This window comes from Mesoplodon bidens, assembly GCF_964165515.1.
Source record: "Mesoplodon bidens genome assembly, chromosome: 11".
Lineage (NCBI taxonomy): Eukaryota > Metazoa > Chordata > Mammalia > Artiodactyla > Ziphiidae > Mesoplodon > Mesoplodon bidens.
The window spans coordinates 77,495,400-77,510,810 of NC_138167.1; the positions used below are offsets into that span (position 1 = coordinate 77,495,400).

Sequence of the window (15,411 nt, forward strand, 5' to 3'; positions counted from 1 at the left end):
CTGATTATTAATTACATCATACACTGACCTCTTTATGAAGCCTCTCAAAAGAAATTTCTTTCTGGTCTTAATATTAGGAATAACAGTGCTTCGCTTGGGTAACTGGTTTGTTTTTGCTTTATGAACACTGTAAATGATGTAACTAAGTTTCCTTTTCTGACTGCCTGCTGAAAACTTAGAGCCAAATTTGTGGTCCAGCCAGAGTAAACGAGTAGGATTATATAAGCATTTTGCATACGCTTCATTCCTGGTTCTTCTATTACTAATTCCTTGGTGTATTTTATGGAGTCTTTTAAGCCACCTTAAACCCTTTCTGGGGCAATGCTGTGTATAAGCAGATAAATAAACTTTTAAAATGTGGATTTAAAAAGAAATAAGACCCATATCAGAAATCAATTGGATCTTTATATACCAAGTAGAACAAAATTATATAACAATTTGAACAAAATAGAGACAAAATATAAGTTGTTTATAAATAAATCTAATAAAAGTGCAAACTCTACTCAGAGAAAAAAAATTTAACTTTATTGAATTATATTAAAGAAGTTCTAAATAAATGGAAAATATGCTACGTTCAAGAATCGAAAGACTCAGTTCTCTCCAAATTGATGTATAGATTTATTGCCATTCCAATTAAAATCCAGTAGGTTGTTTTGTTTTGTTTTTTTTCCTGGAACTTGGAAAATTGATTCTAAAATTTACTAGAAAAGCAAAAGTTCAAGAATACACAGGATACTCCTGAAGAAAAAATAAGGTGTGACTTACCCTCTTAGATGCCAAACCTTTAATAAAGCTGGAATGATGAAAACTGACTTTGGCACAGGAATAGGCAAACTGACCAGTGGAACAGGCTCGGGAAGCAGACTCAGGAACATACAGAAACATGACAGATGACGTAGCTGTTAAAGGGAAAGCATGCACTATTCAATAAACTGGTTTCCACAGTGAGGGGCGGGGTGGGGGTGGGGAGAAGTAATTGGACCCTACCTGTCACCAGGCACAAAAATAAATTCTAGATGAACAAAGGCTTAAAAATGAAAAATAAAACCTTAAAACTTTTGTATTTTTATGACTTCAGGATAAAAATAAATTCCTTTAAAAAGATACAGAAAGCAGTCATAAATATTAACACCACCCCCATATATAAAGAGCTACAAGTCAATAAGAAACACATAACCCAATTGAAAAATGAGCAAGAAACCCAAATAGATTTTTTTTTTTTTTTTTTGCGGTACACGGGCCTCTCACTGCTGTGGCCTCTCCTGTTGCAGAGCACAGGCTCCGGACGCGCAGGCTCAGCGGCCATGGTTCATGGGCCCAGCCGCTCCGCGGCATGTGGGATCTTCCCGGACCGGGGCACGAACCTGCGTCCCCTGCAAAGGCAGGAGGACTCTCAACCACGGCGCCACCAGGGAAGCCCCCAAATAGATATTTTAAGGAAAAGGGAATGCAAATGGCCAATAAGCATAACAAGAGCTTAATCTTATGAGTGATTGGAGAAATACAAAAGCAGACCCTAAAGAAATATCATTTTACACCCACTAGAATGGCAAAATTAAGAAATCTGACTATAGCAAGTGATAATGAGTGCATTGAACAATGGGAACTCACTGTTGGTGGGAGTATAAATTTGAAACCAATTTGGCTTTTATATCATCTAGCCTATGACTGAGAAACTTCACACCCAGATACTCTGTAAAAACTTTAGCATATACGCAGATTAGAATATTCATAGTATCATTGTTTATACAGGCTGTAATCTGAAAATAACCCACATGTCCACAGACAAGAAAATAAATGAATAAATGGTGGAATAGAGGCACAATAGGATATTTTGCAGCAGTGAAAATGAAAGAACTATGGCTACATGTAATCATCTAGATTCTCTTAGTGACATAATGTTAAGTTTAAAAAGCGAATGACAGAATACTACATAGAATATGGTACAACTTTCTATACCACCCAAACACAAACAGAACTAAGCAGAGTTGTTTCAGGGCACACACATGCGGTAACAAAACTTAGAAAATGGGAGGGTCCAATGATTAACACAAAATTCAAGATAATTAAAAAAAAATCTCTGAGTAGGGAATGGGGGGATGGGAGGGAAAGGACTCCCTGAGGAGATGCAACAGGCTCTGGTAAAACTGTACTTCACAAATTAAGTTGTGTGTTCTTTATATTCTTTTGCAACTTTATTATTAAAATATTGTGAAAAAAAATTTTTTTTTTTTTGCGGTACGCGGGCCTCTCACTGTTGTGGCCTCTCCCGTTGCGGAGCACAGGCTCCGGACGCGCAGGCTCAGCGGTCATGGCTCACGGGCCCAGCCGCTCTGCGGCATGTGGGATTTACCCGGACCGCGACACGAACACCGTGTCCCCTGCATCGGCAAGCGGACTCGCAACCACTGCGCCACCAGGGAAGCCCAAAATAGTATGAAATTTTTTTAACTTAAATTACAAAAAGAAACTGGAAAGCGTCTTACTTCAGGTGTACTAGCCATAGATGCCGCCCGCAAGGTGCTCTGGGTCAGCACTCTCGTTGGTCGTGGTGTCTGAGGGAGCGGAGCGCCGGGGCCGCTGCACGCATGCGCCCTCCTGCCAGCCAATCAGAGACGCTCCCGGACGAGGCGAGGCTGGCTTTTCTTCCCTGCGAATTCTGACTTGCTTCGGAGAAGCGTCGAGGCTGTGAAGAGGTGAAGTCTGAGGCGTTGGGGTAGGGGAGGCGGAAGCGGCGGGGACGCCTGTACTGAGACGTATAACTGTGGTCGTCGGCCATTGGGGTGTTTTTCAGGTGTGAGGAGGGGGAGCGTTTGTCCCGCGCGGGAATCTGAGCCAGGGGTTATTCTTGACCTATGAGGTAAATCTTACCCGCTGGCTCTCCCTGAGGCCCCTTGACAGGAATTTGAAGGCAGTACAGCGCCCTGCGGGCAGGGCCGTGAGTGGGTGGAAAGGCGCCGGCTGCGCTGCCTCGGGACTGGACGCGACGCCGGGCGGGTGGACACAGGTTGACAGCAGGCGAGGAGGGTGGGCCCTCGTCAGCGCGCCCACACCCCGCAGAAACCATTTAGATGAAGCCAGGGCTCCCCTTCACTGGTCTTCGAGGCCTGGGTCGTGGAAATCTTACTGGACGTTATTTTCTGCGGCCCAGGACGCAGAACGTTTTATGTTGTATTTCTGTTGCTGGCAACTTCTTTGGGGCGGGCTCGTGATCGATCCTGTCAGATTTTCACATTGTGACTGAAATCAGCTGGATCTAGATTTGCCCCGATTTAGCCAGAACCTGGCCGGGCTAGGATTCCACTGCCCTCCCCGTCCTCAGAGGCGAACCACCGCCGGCGTCAGGGGCGGCGCAGTCATTATCTTCTTCTGTTAACTTTTGGTCCAACAGAATAAATGAAGAGACTCCTAAAGTGGTATTCAACTAAAATCATCTTTATTTGATATCTCTTATTTTGAAATTTGCCAGTTTATTTAAATGGTGTCTTTGGATTGAGCAGGTTTGATTTTTTTTTTTAATCAGAAAACATCGAAAAATGGTGCCCCCTGGAAGAAAACATACCAGGAAATCTGGGAAGACATCCATGGAGGATCAGGTTATAAGAGCCTGTGGCTTTGAGAAAGCAGATAAACACCTGAGTGGTTCAGAGGAGGATGTCATCCAAGGTACCGTATAGCTAATGTTGTTGGGCAGTGACCATGTCCTGCATTTATTTTCATGTACTTCATGTTTCTTATTCGGACTTAGTGAAGCTTCTGTAGCATCTTTCGCCTGATGTCTGATAAACAGTACATAGATTATTATGACATTAACACAGGAAGACTTGCAAAATTGTTCCCATAAAATGGTCTTGGATCCTGATTTAATTCCATCTAACCTGCAGAGAAAGTAGTGCATTTATATGTCTGCTTTAAAAACTTGTCTTGGCACAAAGCCTCAAAAAACCTCGAAATGAAGATATTACTCCATTTAAAAATTACCAAAATAGCATACTTAATTTCAACTCTTTTTCTTTTTTTATTGTCAATTCAGGGAAGACTCCAGTACTTGATAAACATGGGAAGAAAAGGACTTCTCCAGGAATCGTTGAAGACGTGGGGTAATATGCTCAAACAATTTTCACCTCTTAGACTTTAAGAAAAGTCTGTTTGGTTGTCCAGCGAGTATTGCATGTAAAATACTGGGCATGTGAAATACTGGGCATGTGATATTCCTTCCAAAACAAGAATGATATTTTATGGATCCTTAATTAAAAGTTTTTTGATGTATTTTTTTTCACAGGGGTGAAGTACAGAATATGCTGGAAAGATTTGGAGGTATGTTTTAGGAGATATTTGTATTCAAAATTGTTTTAAACCATATAATTTGTATAATAGTAAATAATAATCAGTGGACTGTAAGACTTATTTAATGCTTTGTTCTCATATGTAAGATTTTGCACAAGTATATGTGGTTCTGCTTCATAGATTTCCTTACTAACCTTTTCCAGTTGTTGATGTGAAAAGAGATGGTGCTAACGGTGGTGAGTTAAGAATGGTCCTGTTACTTTATAGGTGTGTGAGTTTAATGGACTATGAAATTTTAGAGCAAAAATGGATGGGAAAAGTGTCTATCCCTCTTTGGTTGGACTTTCACGGACTAAGTGATACAAACACACACACATATCTGTATATGTGTCAGTTTTTCATTTTCTCAATTTAGTCATTTTCTGTGGCATTCCTGTGTTCTTTTCTTTAGGAAGGGCAGTGTAAATTGAAGCCTTTAAAATAACTTTATTTTTACATTATTAAACTATGTAGTTGAGAATTAAAGACCACCTTGCTAGTAAGCAAGAGATCAGATAAAAAGTTCATAAACTTTAAATTGTATGTCAAATATCAGTTACATTAACTGTGTTAGGGGATAGTATTCTTATAAAAGAGTCAATATTTGGCTCCTCTCTAGTATTCATATAATCAAGTCTTTTTTGAAAGCTTTGCCCTATTTGGTAGTAACAAAATGCTTGTTTTATAAACTGTCTTATAAATTTATTATTATAGATGGATATTGGAAATACAAAATATTTATGTAATAGTGTAGGTCACCTCATCATGATTACTGAAAAATAACTATTGATGGTAGATCCATATGCACGTGCCTAGCAAAGGACCACCTGAAGTATTAAAAAGTTTATGAAACGCAGTACTTATATTATTGGTAAAAATGTCCTATAAAAAAGTATTTAAAAGGGTTCTTTTTTATTATTTTTGGCTGTGTTGGGTCCTCGTTGCAGCGCGCGGGCTTTCCCTAGCTGTGGCGGTGTGCAGGCTTCTCATAGCGGTGGCCTCTCCCGCCGCGGAGCACGGGCTCCAGGCGCATGGGCTCAGCAGCTGTGGCTCGCGGGCTCCAGAGAGCAGGCTCAGGAGTTGTAGCGCACCGGCCCAGGTGCTCCACGGCATGTGGGATCCCCCCAGATCAGGGCTCGAACCCGTGTCCCCCGCACCGGCAGGCGGACTCCCAACCACTGCACCACCAGGGAAGCCCTAAAAGGGTTCTTGAATGAATTTATTTAGATATTTACTTAAAATAAGACTTTCCTATGCTTGGTTGGTCTTTGTCTCTTTTAGTAAAAATATGTTTTAAAGTATCACTGACTATATTTTAAAAAATTATTTTCTTTAACTATTTTTATTCTTTTTAGACTCTTTTAAAATAGTTTTGCCTTTCATATATAATGAGTTCTAAATTTAGCCTTTATTAGTGTTTTCTTATGAAGAAATTAAAGTCTGTCCTTGAGACCCTTTTTTTCAGTTATTAGCTCTTTTTAATCACCTCTAAATTAAATTATCTCTAGTTAGGAAAATCAGAATTGGGATACCAATAACTAAAAGTTTTCTCAGAAAAAAAAAGCAAGGAAATAATCTTGCTTTTTGATATTATGTGTATTTTTAAAGATCTTTTCAAAACTCTTGAACCAGCTTTATCCATGTTTATTTGAATATGTGGGAACAAAGTAACTTAAGTCCACATTAAATTTAATGAGTTTATTTTCAATATAGCTGATATTAACAAGGCTCTTCTTGCCAAGAAAAAAAGACTAGAAATGTATACCAAGGCTTCTCTCAAAACCAGTAACCAGAAAATTGAAAACGTTTGGAAAACCCAACAAGAGCAAAGGTAAGGATGTTGGTTTTTTCACTGCCACAACATTTGCATCATTTCTTAGTATTCATTGGTGCAAATTATGAGAAGTACTATCATCTACTTATTGGGATCTCTAGTAAAAAAGTATATTTGGCTTGATTTTTCTCTAAGTCCTTTAGTCCTATAACTTCATTCCTTCACAGACTTGAGATATATTTCCTAGAAATCAATAAAGATGTCCTTTTTCCCCTTTTAAATAATGTTTGAGGGTTTTCTTAACAATAAAGGTAATTTATATTCATTCTAAAAATACACTAGCTGAATAAAAAGTAAATGTCATATAAACCATTAGTCTTATGATAGTTAACTGTTTCACAGTGTTAGAAAAAGATCAACCTTATGTATTATAAATAATTTGTATATTTTAGCTGAATTAACTATTCTTTTGTACAAAATCATTGTACCAAAATGGGGAAAAATGAAGTGAAATATTTCTATTTGGAAATCTTATAATAACTTCAGTGAATCTATCATATCACAACCTATATTCAGTAGGAGAAAATGAAAAATAAATTGCTTGGAGATAAAATGGACTTTTCTGGAAAATGCATATGTACAATAAAACTCCCTTAGTTTTCAAGAGCTTAAAGCACATGAGAGGGCTTTTCTGTTAGTTGGTTAGGAAAATAAATACTTCTGAATCATCATAAATCATAACTTTACTTCTTGGCTTCACATCTGAAAATTTGATATTATTTTCTCTTTTATTATAGTGTAATTAGTCAAATCAGTTTTGTTTTGAAAGTTTTTCCATATTGATGTGAAATATGACAATATTCATTATGTTTTACAGGCAGAAGCTTAACCAAGAATATTCTCAGCAGTTTCTGACTTTGTTCCAGCAGTGGGATATAGATGTGCAGAAAGCTGATGAACAAGAAGAAAAACTAGCTGTTAGTATTATGCTTAGCTTTATAGCTTTATAATTAATCTACTATTACCAAGTGTCAAGTAGGAAGGGAGAGGCCGGCCTTGCAGTACACCCATGGACCTTAGCCAGGTTCCATTGCCCATTGCTGGCTATGAGTTTGGTTCTGCTGAATGCAGAAGTACAGGCACATACCATACTCATAAAAGCTGTTGGTCTTTGCTTCGTAAGATTGTTAATATCAAGTTTGCTATTATTAATACTATGCAGAGGTTATAGTTTTTGGTAATGACAGAATCTAGGGTATGCTTATGTAAGTGGATGGCTAAAGTAGGGTGAAGAACAAAAATCATTGGTGGAAAACAGGCCAAGAAACTGAAAGACCAGCAATATTGTAAGGATCATCTGTGTTGACATTGAAAGCACCAAGAATTAAGACATGTTTTGAGTACTGTTGAGATTTCCTACTCAATGACTGGTAGGGTTATTATATTATTGTTGTATATAAGTGGTGAACACAAATTATCTAAACTCAGTCATAGTAAATGTTAAAATATTAAAAATACTGATTTAAAAACTATTCCTTTTAAGTGTAATGTAGAATTAATTTTTGCTAAGTTTTACCCAAATTGTTATTACATAATTTTTTCTTTTACATTTGTAGAACATGTTTCGACAGCAACAGAAAGTTTTTCAACAGTCTAGAATTGTTCAGAATCAGAGACTGAGAACAATTAAACAATTATATGAGCAGTTCATAAAGGTTTGTTGTATTTGGTACCATAATACATTCTTATAAAATATAATTCATGTGTGGAAGTAGAAGATAATTTTTTTCTCAGTTTAAGGGAAAAACATTTCGCTTATACATTTTAAATTCTTAACAGTTTTCCATTTTGAATGCATTGTTTTCGATTTAATTTAAGTGCTAAATGCTATCACTAAGTGTTACCACTTGGTGTAGGAACTTTAGTACTATGTTTGACTCCTCCATCTCTCTTATTCTTCACATCCACTGCTACTGCCCTAGTTCAGAACCTCATCATTCTTTGCTTATACTATGAAAACTCTTAACTGATTTCTGTTTTCCAACCCATCCTTCGTGGGTCTGCCGTATTATTTTTCTATAACATTACCTTTTCCCTCCTGAAAAACTGTCAGTAGCTTCTCATTCTAAGTTCTTAGGTATTCAAGATTCAGCCCCCAATAATATGATTCTTTTTTTAATGCTCCAATTACTACATTCATCCATTACTCCCACCCCTCCACATAACGGCTTTCTCTGAACTCACTCACTTTGCACTTTCATGCTTTTGTTTATGCTCTTGCCCTAGAATACTTTTAACCCTTTTTCCTAACCTTCCTTTCAGTCTTACTCTTTTGCCAACTAAATTGGAATTAAGTCCCCATTTTCTACTATATAGCTACAGGAAGTTGTGCTTCTATTCCTTTTATAAAATGTTGTGTTATTTTTGTTTGTTTCTTCCAGTGAGAAGGTACACTACTACTGTTACCTCCTTTAATAACATTTGATTTATGTCTGACATTTTCTCTTCCTTTAGTGGATATTTTGGTTTTCATGTATTAGAATATTTTTTTTTTTTTTTTTTTTTTTTTTTTTTTTTTTTTTTTTTGCGGTAGGCGGGCCTCTCACTGTTGTGGCCTCTCCCCTTGCAGAGCACAGGCTCCGGATGCGCAGGCTCAGCAGCCATGGCTCACGGGCCTAGCCGCTCTGCGGCATGTGGGATCTTCCCAGACCGGGGCACGAACCCGTGTCCCCTGCATCGGCAGGCGGACTCTCAACCACTGCGCCACCAGGGAAGCCCTAGAATATTTTTATTTGAGATAAATAACGTGCATTGTTGAATATTAAAAAGTTCCTGCTTTTGAAAATTAATTGTATAAGTTTTGAACCTGAGATGAAAAGTGGTGGTTTGTAACTAAACTAGCCTTTTGTGTTTTAGAGTATGGAGGACTTGGAGAAGAATCACGATTATCTACTTACTGGTGCACAAAATGAACTTAGAAAAGAAATGGCTATGTTGCAAAAAAAAATTATGATGGAAACAGTAAGTTATTATATTTAAAACTGAAAAAATAAGGATTATTGTAAGCATTGAGATATTTTATTTGCTGAAATATGTATAACACTTATCTAAAAATTAAACAAATGTTTAATATCTCCTTTCATTTGACAGCAGCAGCAAGAGATGGCAAATGTTCGAAAGTCTCTTCAATCCATGTTATTCTCATGACTCTTTGAAGGAAGAACTTGAACCTAAGTAATATGATACAATTATAACATTAGCTAAGAGGCATGTAAGTTTTTAGAGTGGTTGAAAATTCTGGTTTAAAATATTATATCATATTAATCATTAGCTTAAGTGCAAGACCCTTCTTCTTCACCTCCAAATAAAATAATGAAGTTATGCGAGTAGCAGCAATTCCTAAATTATATGTACCACTGTGCTTTTTCAGCTTTTTCTTTAATACTAATAGTGATTTTTTCTCTCTAACATTTGTCAATTAACTCTTAGCAATAAATACGATTTAATTTCAAGTTTTGGCTTCAGTGTATTTGTATCACTTCCAAAAGGTAGAAAGCACAGGTATAGATGGTTAATTAATTTTGTTCTTTAAGGAAAAAAAACACAAAATCTGTTTTATGCATACACCCTTTCATGCATATTCATTAAGTTACACTATCAATTCTAGTGAAAATAAGATTTCAAAAGAAAATACATTCTATGACTTACAAAATTTATTAAATGCAACTTAAGTTTCCGTTCTGGAATAAATTAAACTGCTAAAAACCATTAACACAACCGAACAAGATATATAAATAATCCAATTTAAGATATGGATTTGTGAATGTCATTTCCACAACGACATCAAAATGCCATTTAATTCGCTCAGTCCACAATTAAATGACACATGCCCTTAGTAATGATTAAGAGCATATCATTAACATACCTAATTACTTACGGTTTAAGTACTTCACATATGTCTTTAACTATAAATTACACAGAATGTCTTATTTTTCAGTTTTAATATTCAGTAAATATATGGATGTTTTTACATTCATTTCCAAATTTGAACAGTTAATTCCTATATCCTGTATTTTAAAATGTGCATTTGTTTAACATAGAAAAACATATGAAACTCTTGATTTAATAAATATTAAATTGCTTCAGCATTTGTTTGAAATATTTGAGTTAAACTTAACTATTTTTTGCTGAAACTACTTTCATTGAATCCTTCAAAAACAAAAAATATGCCCAACAGACGGAGAAAGGAGTGACTTTGTCCTGTTTTTCCACATTTTAAATTCTAATTTTTGCCGCATAACCCACACTTATCTTAGTTTTAGGTTTTCCAAGTTTTTAAAAATGAATCCATACTGATTCCCTTTTTCTAACTGTGCTAACTTATATAGGAAGAACTTAGTCCTCCACCATGAACAAATATCTGACATTAAGGGGACAGTTTACTTCCTAAATTTTTGCATTTTATAAAGCCTTTTAAGCCGAAGTACATGCTGGAATGTAAATTTTAAGTATTATAAAATTTAATATAAATTTTAAGTACTATTCAAATTAAGAAGGTCCTTATTGAATTTACCAGTTGTTTCAGAGGCAAAATAAGTACTCCAGAGTATTTTCTGTGTACTTAATTCACATAAGTATATATTTTTTCCTTTTTAAAAAAAATATTTATTTATTTATTTGTCTGCACCAGGTCTCAGTTGTGGCATGTGGGATCTAGTTCCCTGACCAGGGATCGAACCCAGGCCCCCCACATTGGGAGCATGTAGTTGTAGCCACTAGACCACCAGGGAAGTCCCTATTTTTTCCTTTTAAGGAATATCAACTTACACTCTTTTTCAATATGCCTTTTTCTTGCATATTAAGATATAGTACATGTTCATTACTCCTTTTTAAAAACAAATTATTTCACCATATGGCTTATGGTCTACAGAACTGTTGGATAAAATTACAAACAGGTAAGATGGGAGTCCGAGGATTTGGATCACCAAAGACCCATGTGATAGTTCTATTATTCATAATGAGCAAGGTAAACACTTTTAAGTGAGAGTGGAAAGATGAGAATCAGTACATAATGTAGTTAGTGGTTGAATAACAGATACTTATTTTATCCCCATTTTACCTCAAATGAGTAAAAGTGTACTTGAAGTAGCTTTAGCTGATATTCTAAAGGGAAAATAGTTTTGCTATGTTTTCATAAATTACTGATTTTCTTACATGTCAGTTGTGCTTTAGCTACTGTTTTGTTTTTCACAAAGGGAAATGTTTAATGTCTACTTTTTTTTGTGACAATGAAGTTTAAATTCAGAATATCAAGGAACAAGTTGCCCTCACTGTAAAGATTCATTTGTTTTTCTGAACTGGTAAGATAAATTCCTCTTACTAACTACAAATTACAGAAGTTGGTACACTAAAGCAAGTATTTCATTTTATACAATAATAATTAACATACCTTTTTTGAAAATGGCTAATAAAAAATATAACATCATTTGACTCAATAATTACACTATTAAAATTCATGCAATTATGCAATATTATGAACGCACTTGTCAATTTTTAGCGAAGTAAGCATCACCCTCAAGATGGCTAAAATCCTTTAAGTCCTGAATTTTTATGTAATCCTTTGGCAGAGAAAACCCCAATTGTCTGATAAGGATTTCTGAGACAAAGAGACTGCTCTTTAGAACTATAGTGGTTCACTTTCTTATACTCAGAAAATTGAAATTACTTTCTTTGGTTTTGTTTCTAATTAATTTACAGATTGTATTACTCTGATAATACCTTGATAAAAAATGTTGCTACACAACGAGGGCTTTGCCCCTGAAACAGACATAATGGAATCTACAGGACTTAATGTTTATATTAAAATATAACCTTATTTGATAGTATACTAGCCTCCTGAAAAAGGGGATTCCCTTCACTCATAGGTTCCCCTAACTGCTTCTCCTCTTTTCCTTGGGCTATTAGTCAATATGCTTGTGAACCTGTTCAGGTGCTTGATGACATGAAGTCTTGAAGATACTTAGATGAAGGTGTCTTGAAATTTGCAGGCACAAAGCACTAAAGTACCTCATCATATCAAATGAAGAAATGACCTTTAGAAGCAAAAAAGAAAATATAAAATGGATTATGGTCTATCTTTTCTAAAGCAGCAGCTATTTTTCTGTCCCCTCACCCCCTAAACTCAAACCTTAACCAAAAATTCTTCACCGAAAATGTTACATTTTATAGTTCATATTTGGACCTCACTGTAGTCCTCTGGAATATGCAAGGTATTTCACAGTTACAGAAACTGAGGCTCAGAGTGGTAAAAGGTATAGACTAAATTACAAAAGCTAGAAAACAGAACTCAAGTCTTCTGACTCCATATCCTTTCAATCTTCTACTGTGCAACAAAGCCTCAAATTTTCTACTAGAAGGGGCTATCAGTCGTTATAATGAAATCACTCCATCATATACTTTTCTTATTCCTTTGAGAGTAGCTGTAAGAAAGTAAAGGCCTGGAAGAGACATCATAGTTGAGGGAAGGCACATACAAAATTGTGTTCTTTACAAAATTAAGCAGGGAGGCACACTAAGAACTTTCCCAGAGGCTGGGAGCAAATGCTTCCTTTTAGAAAAAGGAGCCTCACAGCTCTGCCGGTAGAGAGGGAATTCTCACCAATGAGGGGAAAAACCTCCTTATCATTTACTTGAAAAACTCCATCTGACTCTTTTCTCTCTGAAGCAAGAACCTTTTCCCTAAGGATGCCAAAAGGCACAATACGCTTATTTTGGTACACATAGTGGTTTTTTGTTTGTTTTTAATTGTGGTCCACAAAGTGTTTTAAAGAAAAATTGAATTCGACTTTCTCACCATAATCTCTGATGTAAAACCAGGCCAACTCACTCATTACAAATTAGGTGCTCAAATTTTTAACACCTGATATTTTAATTCTGTTAATTCCATTTGGTAGTACTTACATTCACTAAAAGAAACCCTACATTGAATTTTCAGATATTTTGAAAAATCACCACCTATTTCTTACATTTAGATTGTTTTGGAGCCCTAATAATATTTATAGTGGACAGCAAATTAAAGGAAATTATTCTGATTTTCAAACATTTTTTAGAATATTGCCTGAGAAACTTTCAAGGACTAAGATTTACATCTCACCACTATTTGAAGAATGGAAGACTTCTGAATGGATATTAAGTTATTAACTTACTCTAAAAAAAAGTATAATACTATAGAACCTAGTATAAAGGATGATCAGATGTACCCCAGGGGACCATGCACAGTATAGACAGGCTTTGTTTTAATACCTCTATCTAACAAATAGTGTGAGATCGTTTAAATTATCAAAAGGTTCAGTGTTTCTTTTAGCTCACTTTAATATTAGTTTTTGTATATCACTAACAATTTGGTGAAGTCCAGTGAGGTCTGGAGGTAGCAAAATTGTCCAGAACTACCATTAATTGAAGACCAACCATAAAGATAATGTCTTAGTAAAATAAAAAATTTAGTAATGCCTCCTTTATCCACTTGTGTGACTAAAATGTTACCAACAATGATTTTCTTTTCCTCAGATGGCTAAAACTTCTCTCTTATGCACCATAATTCTATTTTATAATCATTTTGAATAGAAATTAATATATGTATTATCCAAATCACTTTTTAAGCAGATTGCAATTAATGAGAATTTAATTTGCTTGATAAGAGTCATCATTAATATAAATTTTGCACTATCCTCAAGGGCCATACAGATACGTAGCGTTGCTTACTTCTAGCATAAAATGGTCCCAGAACCCTGTACTGGGTAGTACTGTCTGTTCTGTTTTGTTTTGTTTCCTCAGTATTAGCTGACAGTTCTTGATACAATAGTGCCCACCTCTGCTAACACCAACTACATTTAATTTACCTGTTATCTGCTATAAGCTCATAATAATTCTAACAAGCTGGATTAAATAAGTCAGACACTAATACATGTTTGTAGTCCTTTGCCAGAGAGTGAAGTGATTTTTGACATCTTAGTACTGTTTTTTTGGTACTATTTTTTTAAGGTACACAGTTGTGTTTTTAAGGATTTAGGTTGTTGGAACCCTGATCTCCAGATATGTGGGACATTTTCAAACACGATATAAAGCAAGCTTTAAAGAAGTAATTTTAAATGTTCAGAAACAGTTACTGTATAGATTAGAAAGTAAGGCTACCTGATATCTCACTGAAATGACTCTTAAGCATAGTATTATCTGATATTTGTTAAAAATAAATAAAAATCTTACCAAAAAGGCACTTACCATTGCTATCCATAGAACAACATATTCGTCTACAAAATTATTAAAGTACTGGTCTAAAAATAAAAGACCTGGGCCAAGAAAGACAGCGTCTTGAAGATACAGTTCACTTTTGGTCATTTGAGCTATCTATAAAAAAGTAAACAAAATAATTTCACCATTAAATTTTAAATGTTTTAGCTTTTTGTTTCAGGATAGAATTAACTAGAACTTTAATTTACTATTAAGACAAATAAGGATAAAGAGACCATTTATTTAATCTCACATTTGATATGGGAATACTGAATCTAAAATTTCTCAAATTCATGACTGGGTAGCTTATTAAAGTTTCTAAAATTTAAATTCCTTGATATCAGAAGGTTATAATTGATAATCATTGCTAAACAAATAATTAAAAGAACTTACTATACACTAAGGAGTCTGTCTCTGAATCTAACATTCATTTACAGTATTACTTGGAACACAAAGAGCTAACTATTTATTGGGATGATAACACCATAAAAAACCTACCCATTGTATGAAATAGTTTCCAGCTTTGTGTTTGAGGAACAAGTACATATTTATACCATGAATCATAAATTAAAAGAATTTCTTACCACCAATTTCTGTGAGATTTTAGCAAAGACACATCCAAACATTAGGGTATAAAGACAAGGATGCTTTTCAAACAAATTAGTTGCTGACTTTTTATAGATCATTATTGCCAGTATAATAATTATTCCTATGTGGAGTCCAGGTGACAAGACACTGGTACCCTAATGGATAAAGCAGAAAATCAGCACCAAATTTTAAAAATGCATTTATTACAATGCAAGCATTTTCTAAGCATCTATTTTGTGTTAGGAACTAGAGACCTAGAGAAGAGTATGATAATGTATGGCCTAAAGGAGTATACAGACCTTAGCCATGCTTTTCAAACTTCCACAGAAACCTAGGGTTACACAGAGGTAATACAGTGCTTAGATGTTTGGTTCCAATTTTATATGAACACACATTTTAAACTAATAACCACTAAAAAAAATAATGTGATTTATTCC

At 35.3% G+C, this 15,411-nt stretch overlaps 2 protein-coding genes across 4 annotated transcripts in view; one reads left to right on the top strand and one right to left on the bottom strand.

The window, feature by feature from the left end:
- Positions 1-3,536: 3,536 nt before the first annotated feature.
- On the top strand, positions 3,537-9,315 carry SYCP3 (synaptonemal complex protein 3; the record flags this gene model as incomplete). The annotated part of the gene is made up of 8 exons (XM_081248704.1): positions 3,537-3,666; positions 4,034-4,100; positions 4,283-4,317; positions 6,040-6,157; positions 6,978-7,077; positions 7,717-7,815; positions 9,017-9,125; positions 9,254-9,315. The coding sequence occupies 8 exons, from the start codon at positions 3,537-3,539 to the stop codon at positions 9,313-9,315; spliced, it is 720 nt and encodes a 239-aa protein (XP_081104830.1).
- The window catches only part of CHPT1 (choline phosphotransferase 1), a 35,173-nt gene continuing 28,918 nt past the window's right edge, over positions 9,157-15,411 (bottom strand). Inside the window, exons 6-9 of one of the 3 annotated variants that reach the window (XR_014017022.1) lie at positions 14,971-15,129; positions 14,378-14,503; positions 11,993-12,192; positions 9,157-9,330 (exon numbers count right to left, since the gene is read on the bottom strand). Coding sequence is in view for 2 of the 3 variants with exons in the window: in XM_081248702.1 (XP_081104828.1) it covers positions 9,286-9,330; positions 12,082-12,192; positions 14,378-14,503; positions 14,971-15,129 (441 nt within the window). In the remaining variant the exon portion in view is untranslated. The remainder of the gene's footprint in view (positions 9,331-11,992; positions 12,193-14,377; positions 14,504-14,970; positions 15,130-15,411) is intronic. The other 2 variants (XM_081248702.1, XM_081248703.1) reach the window with 2 other exon arrangements.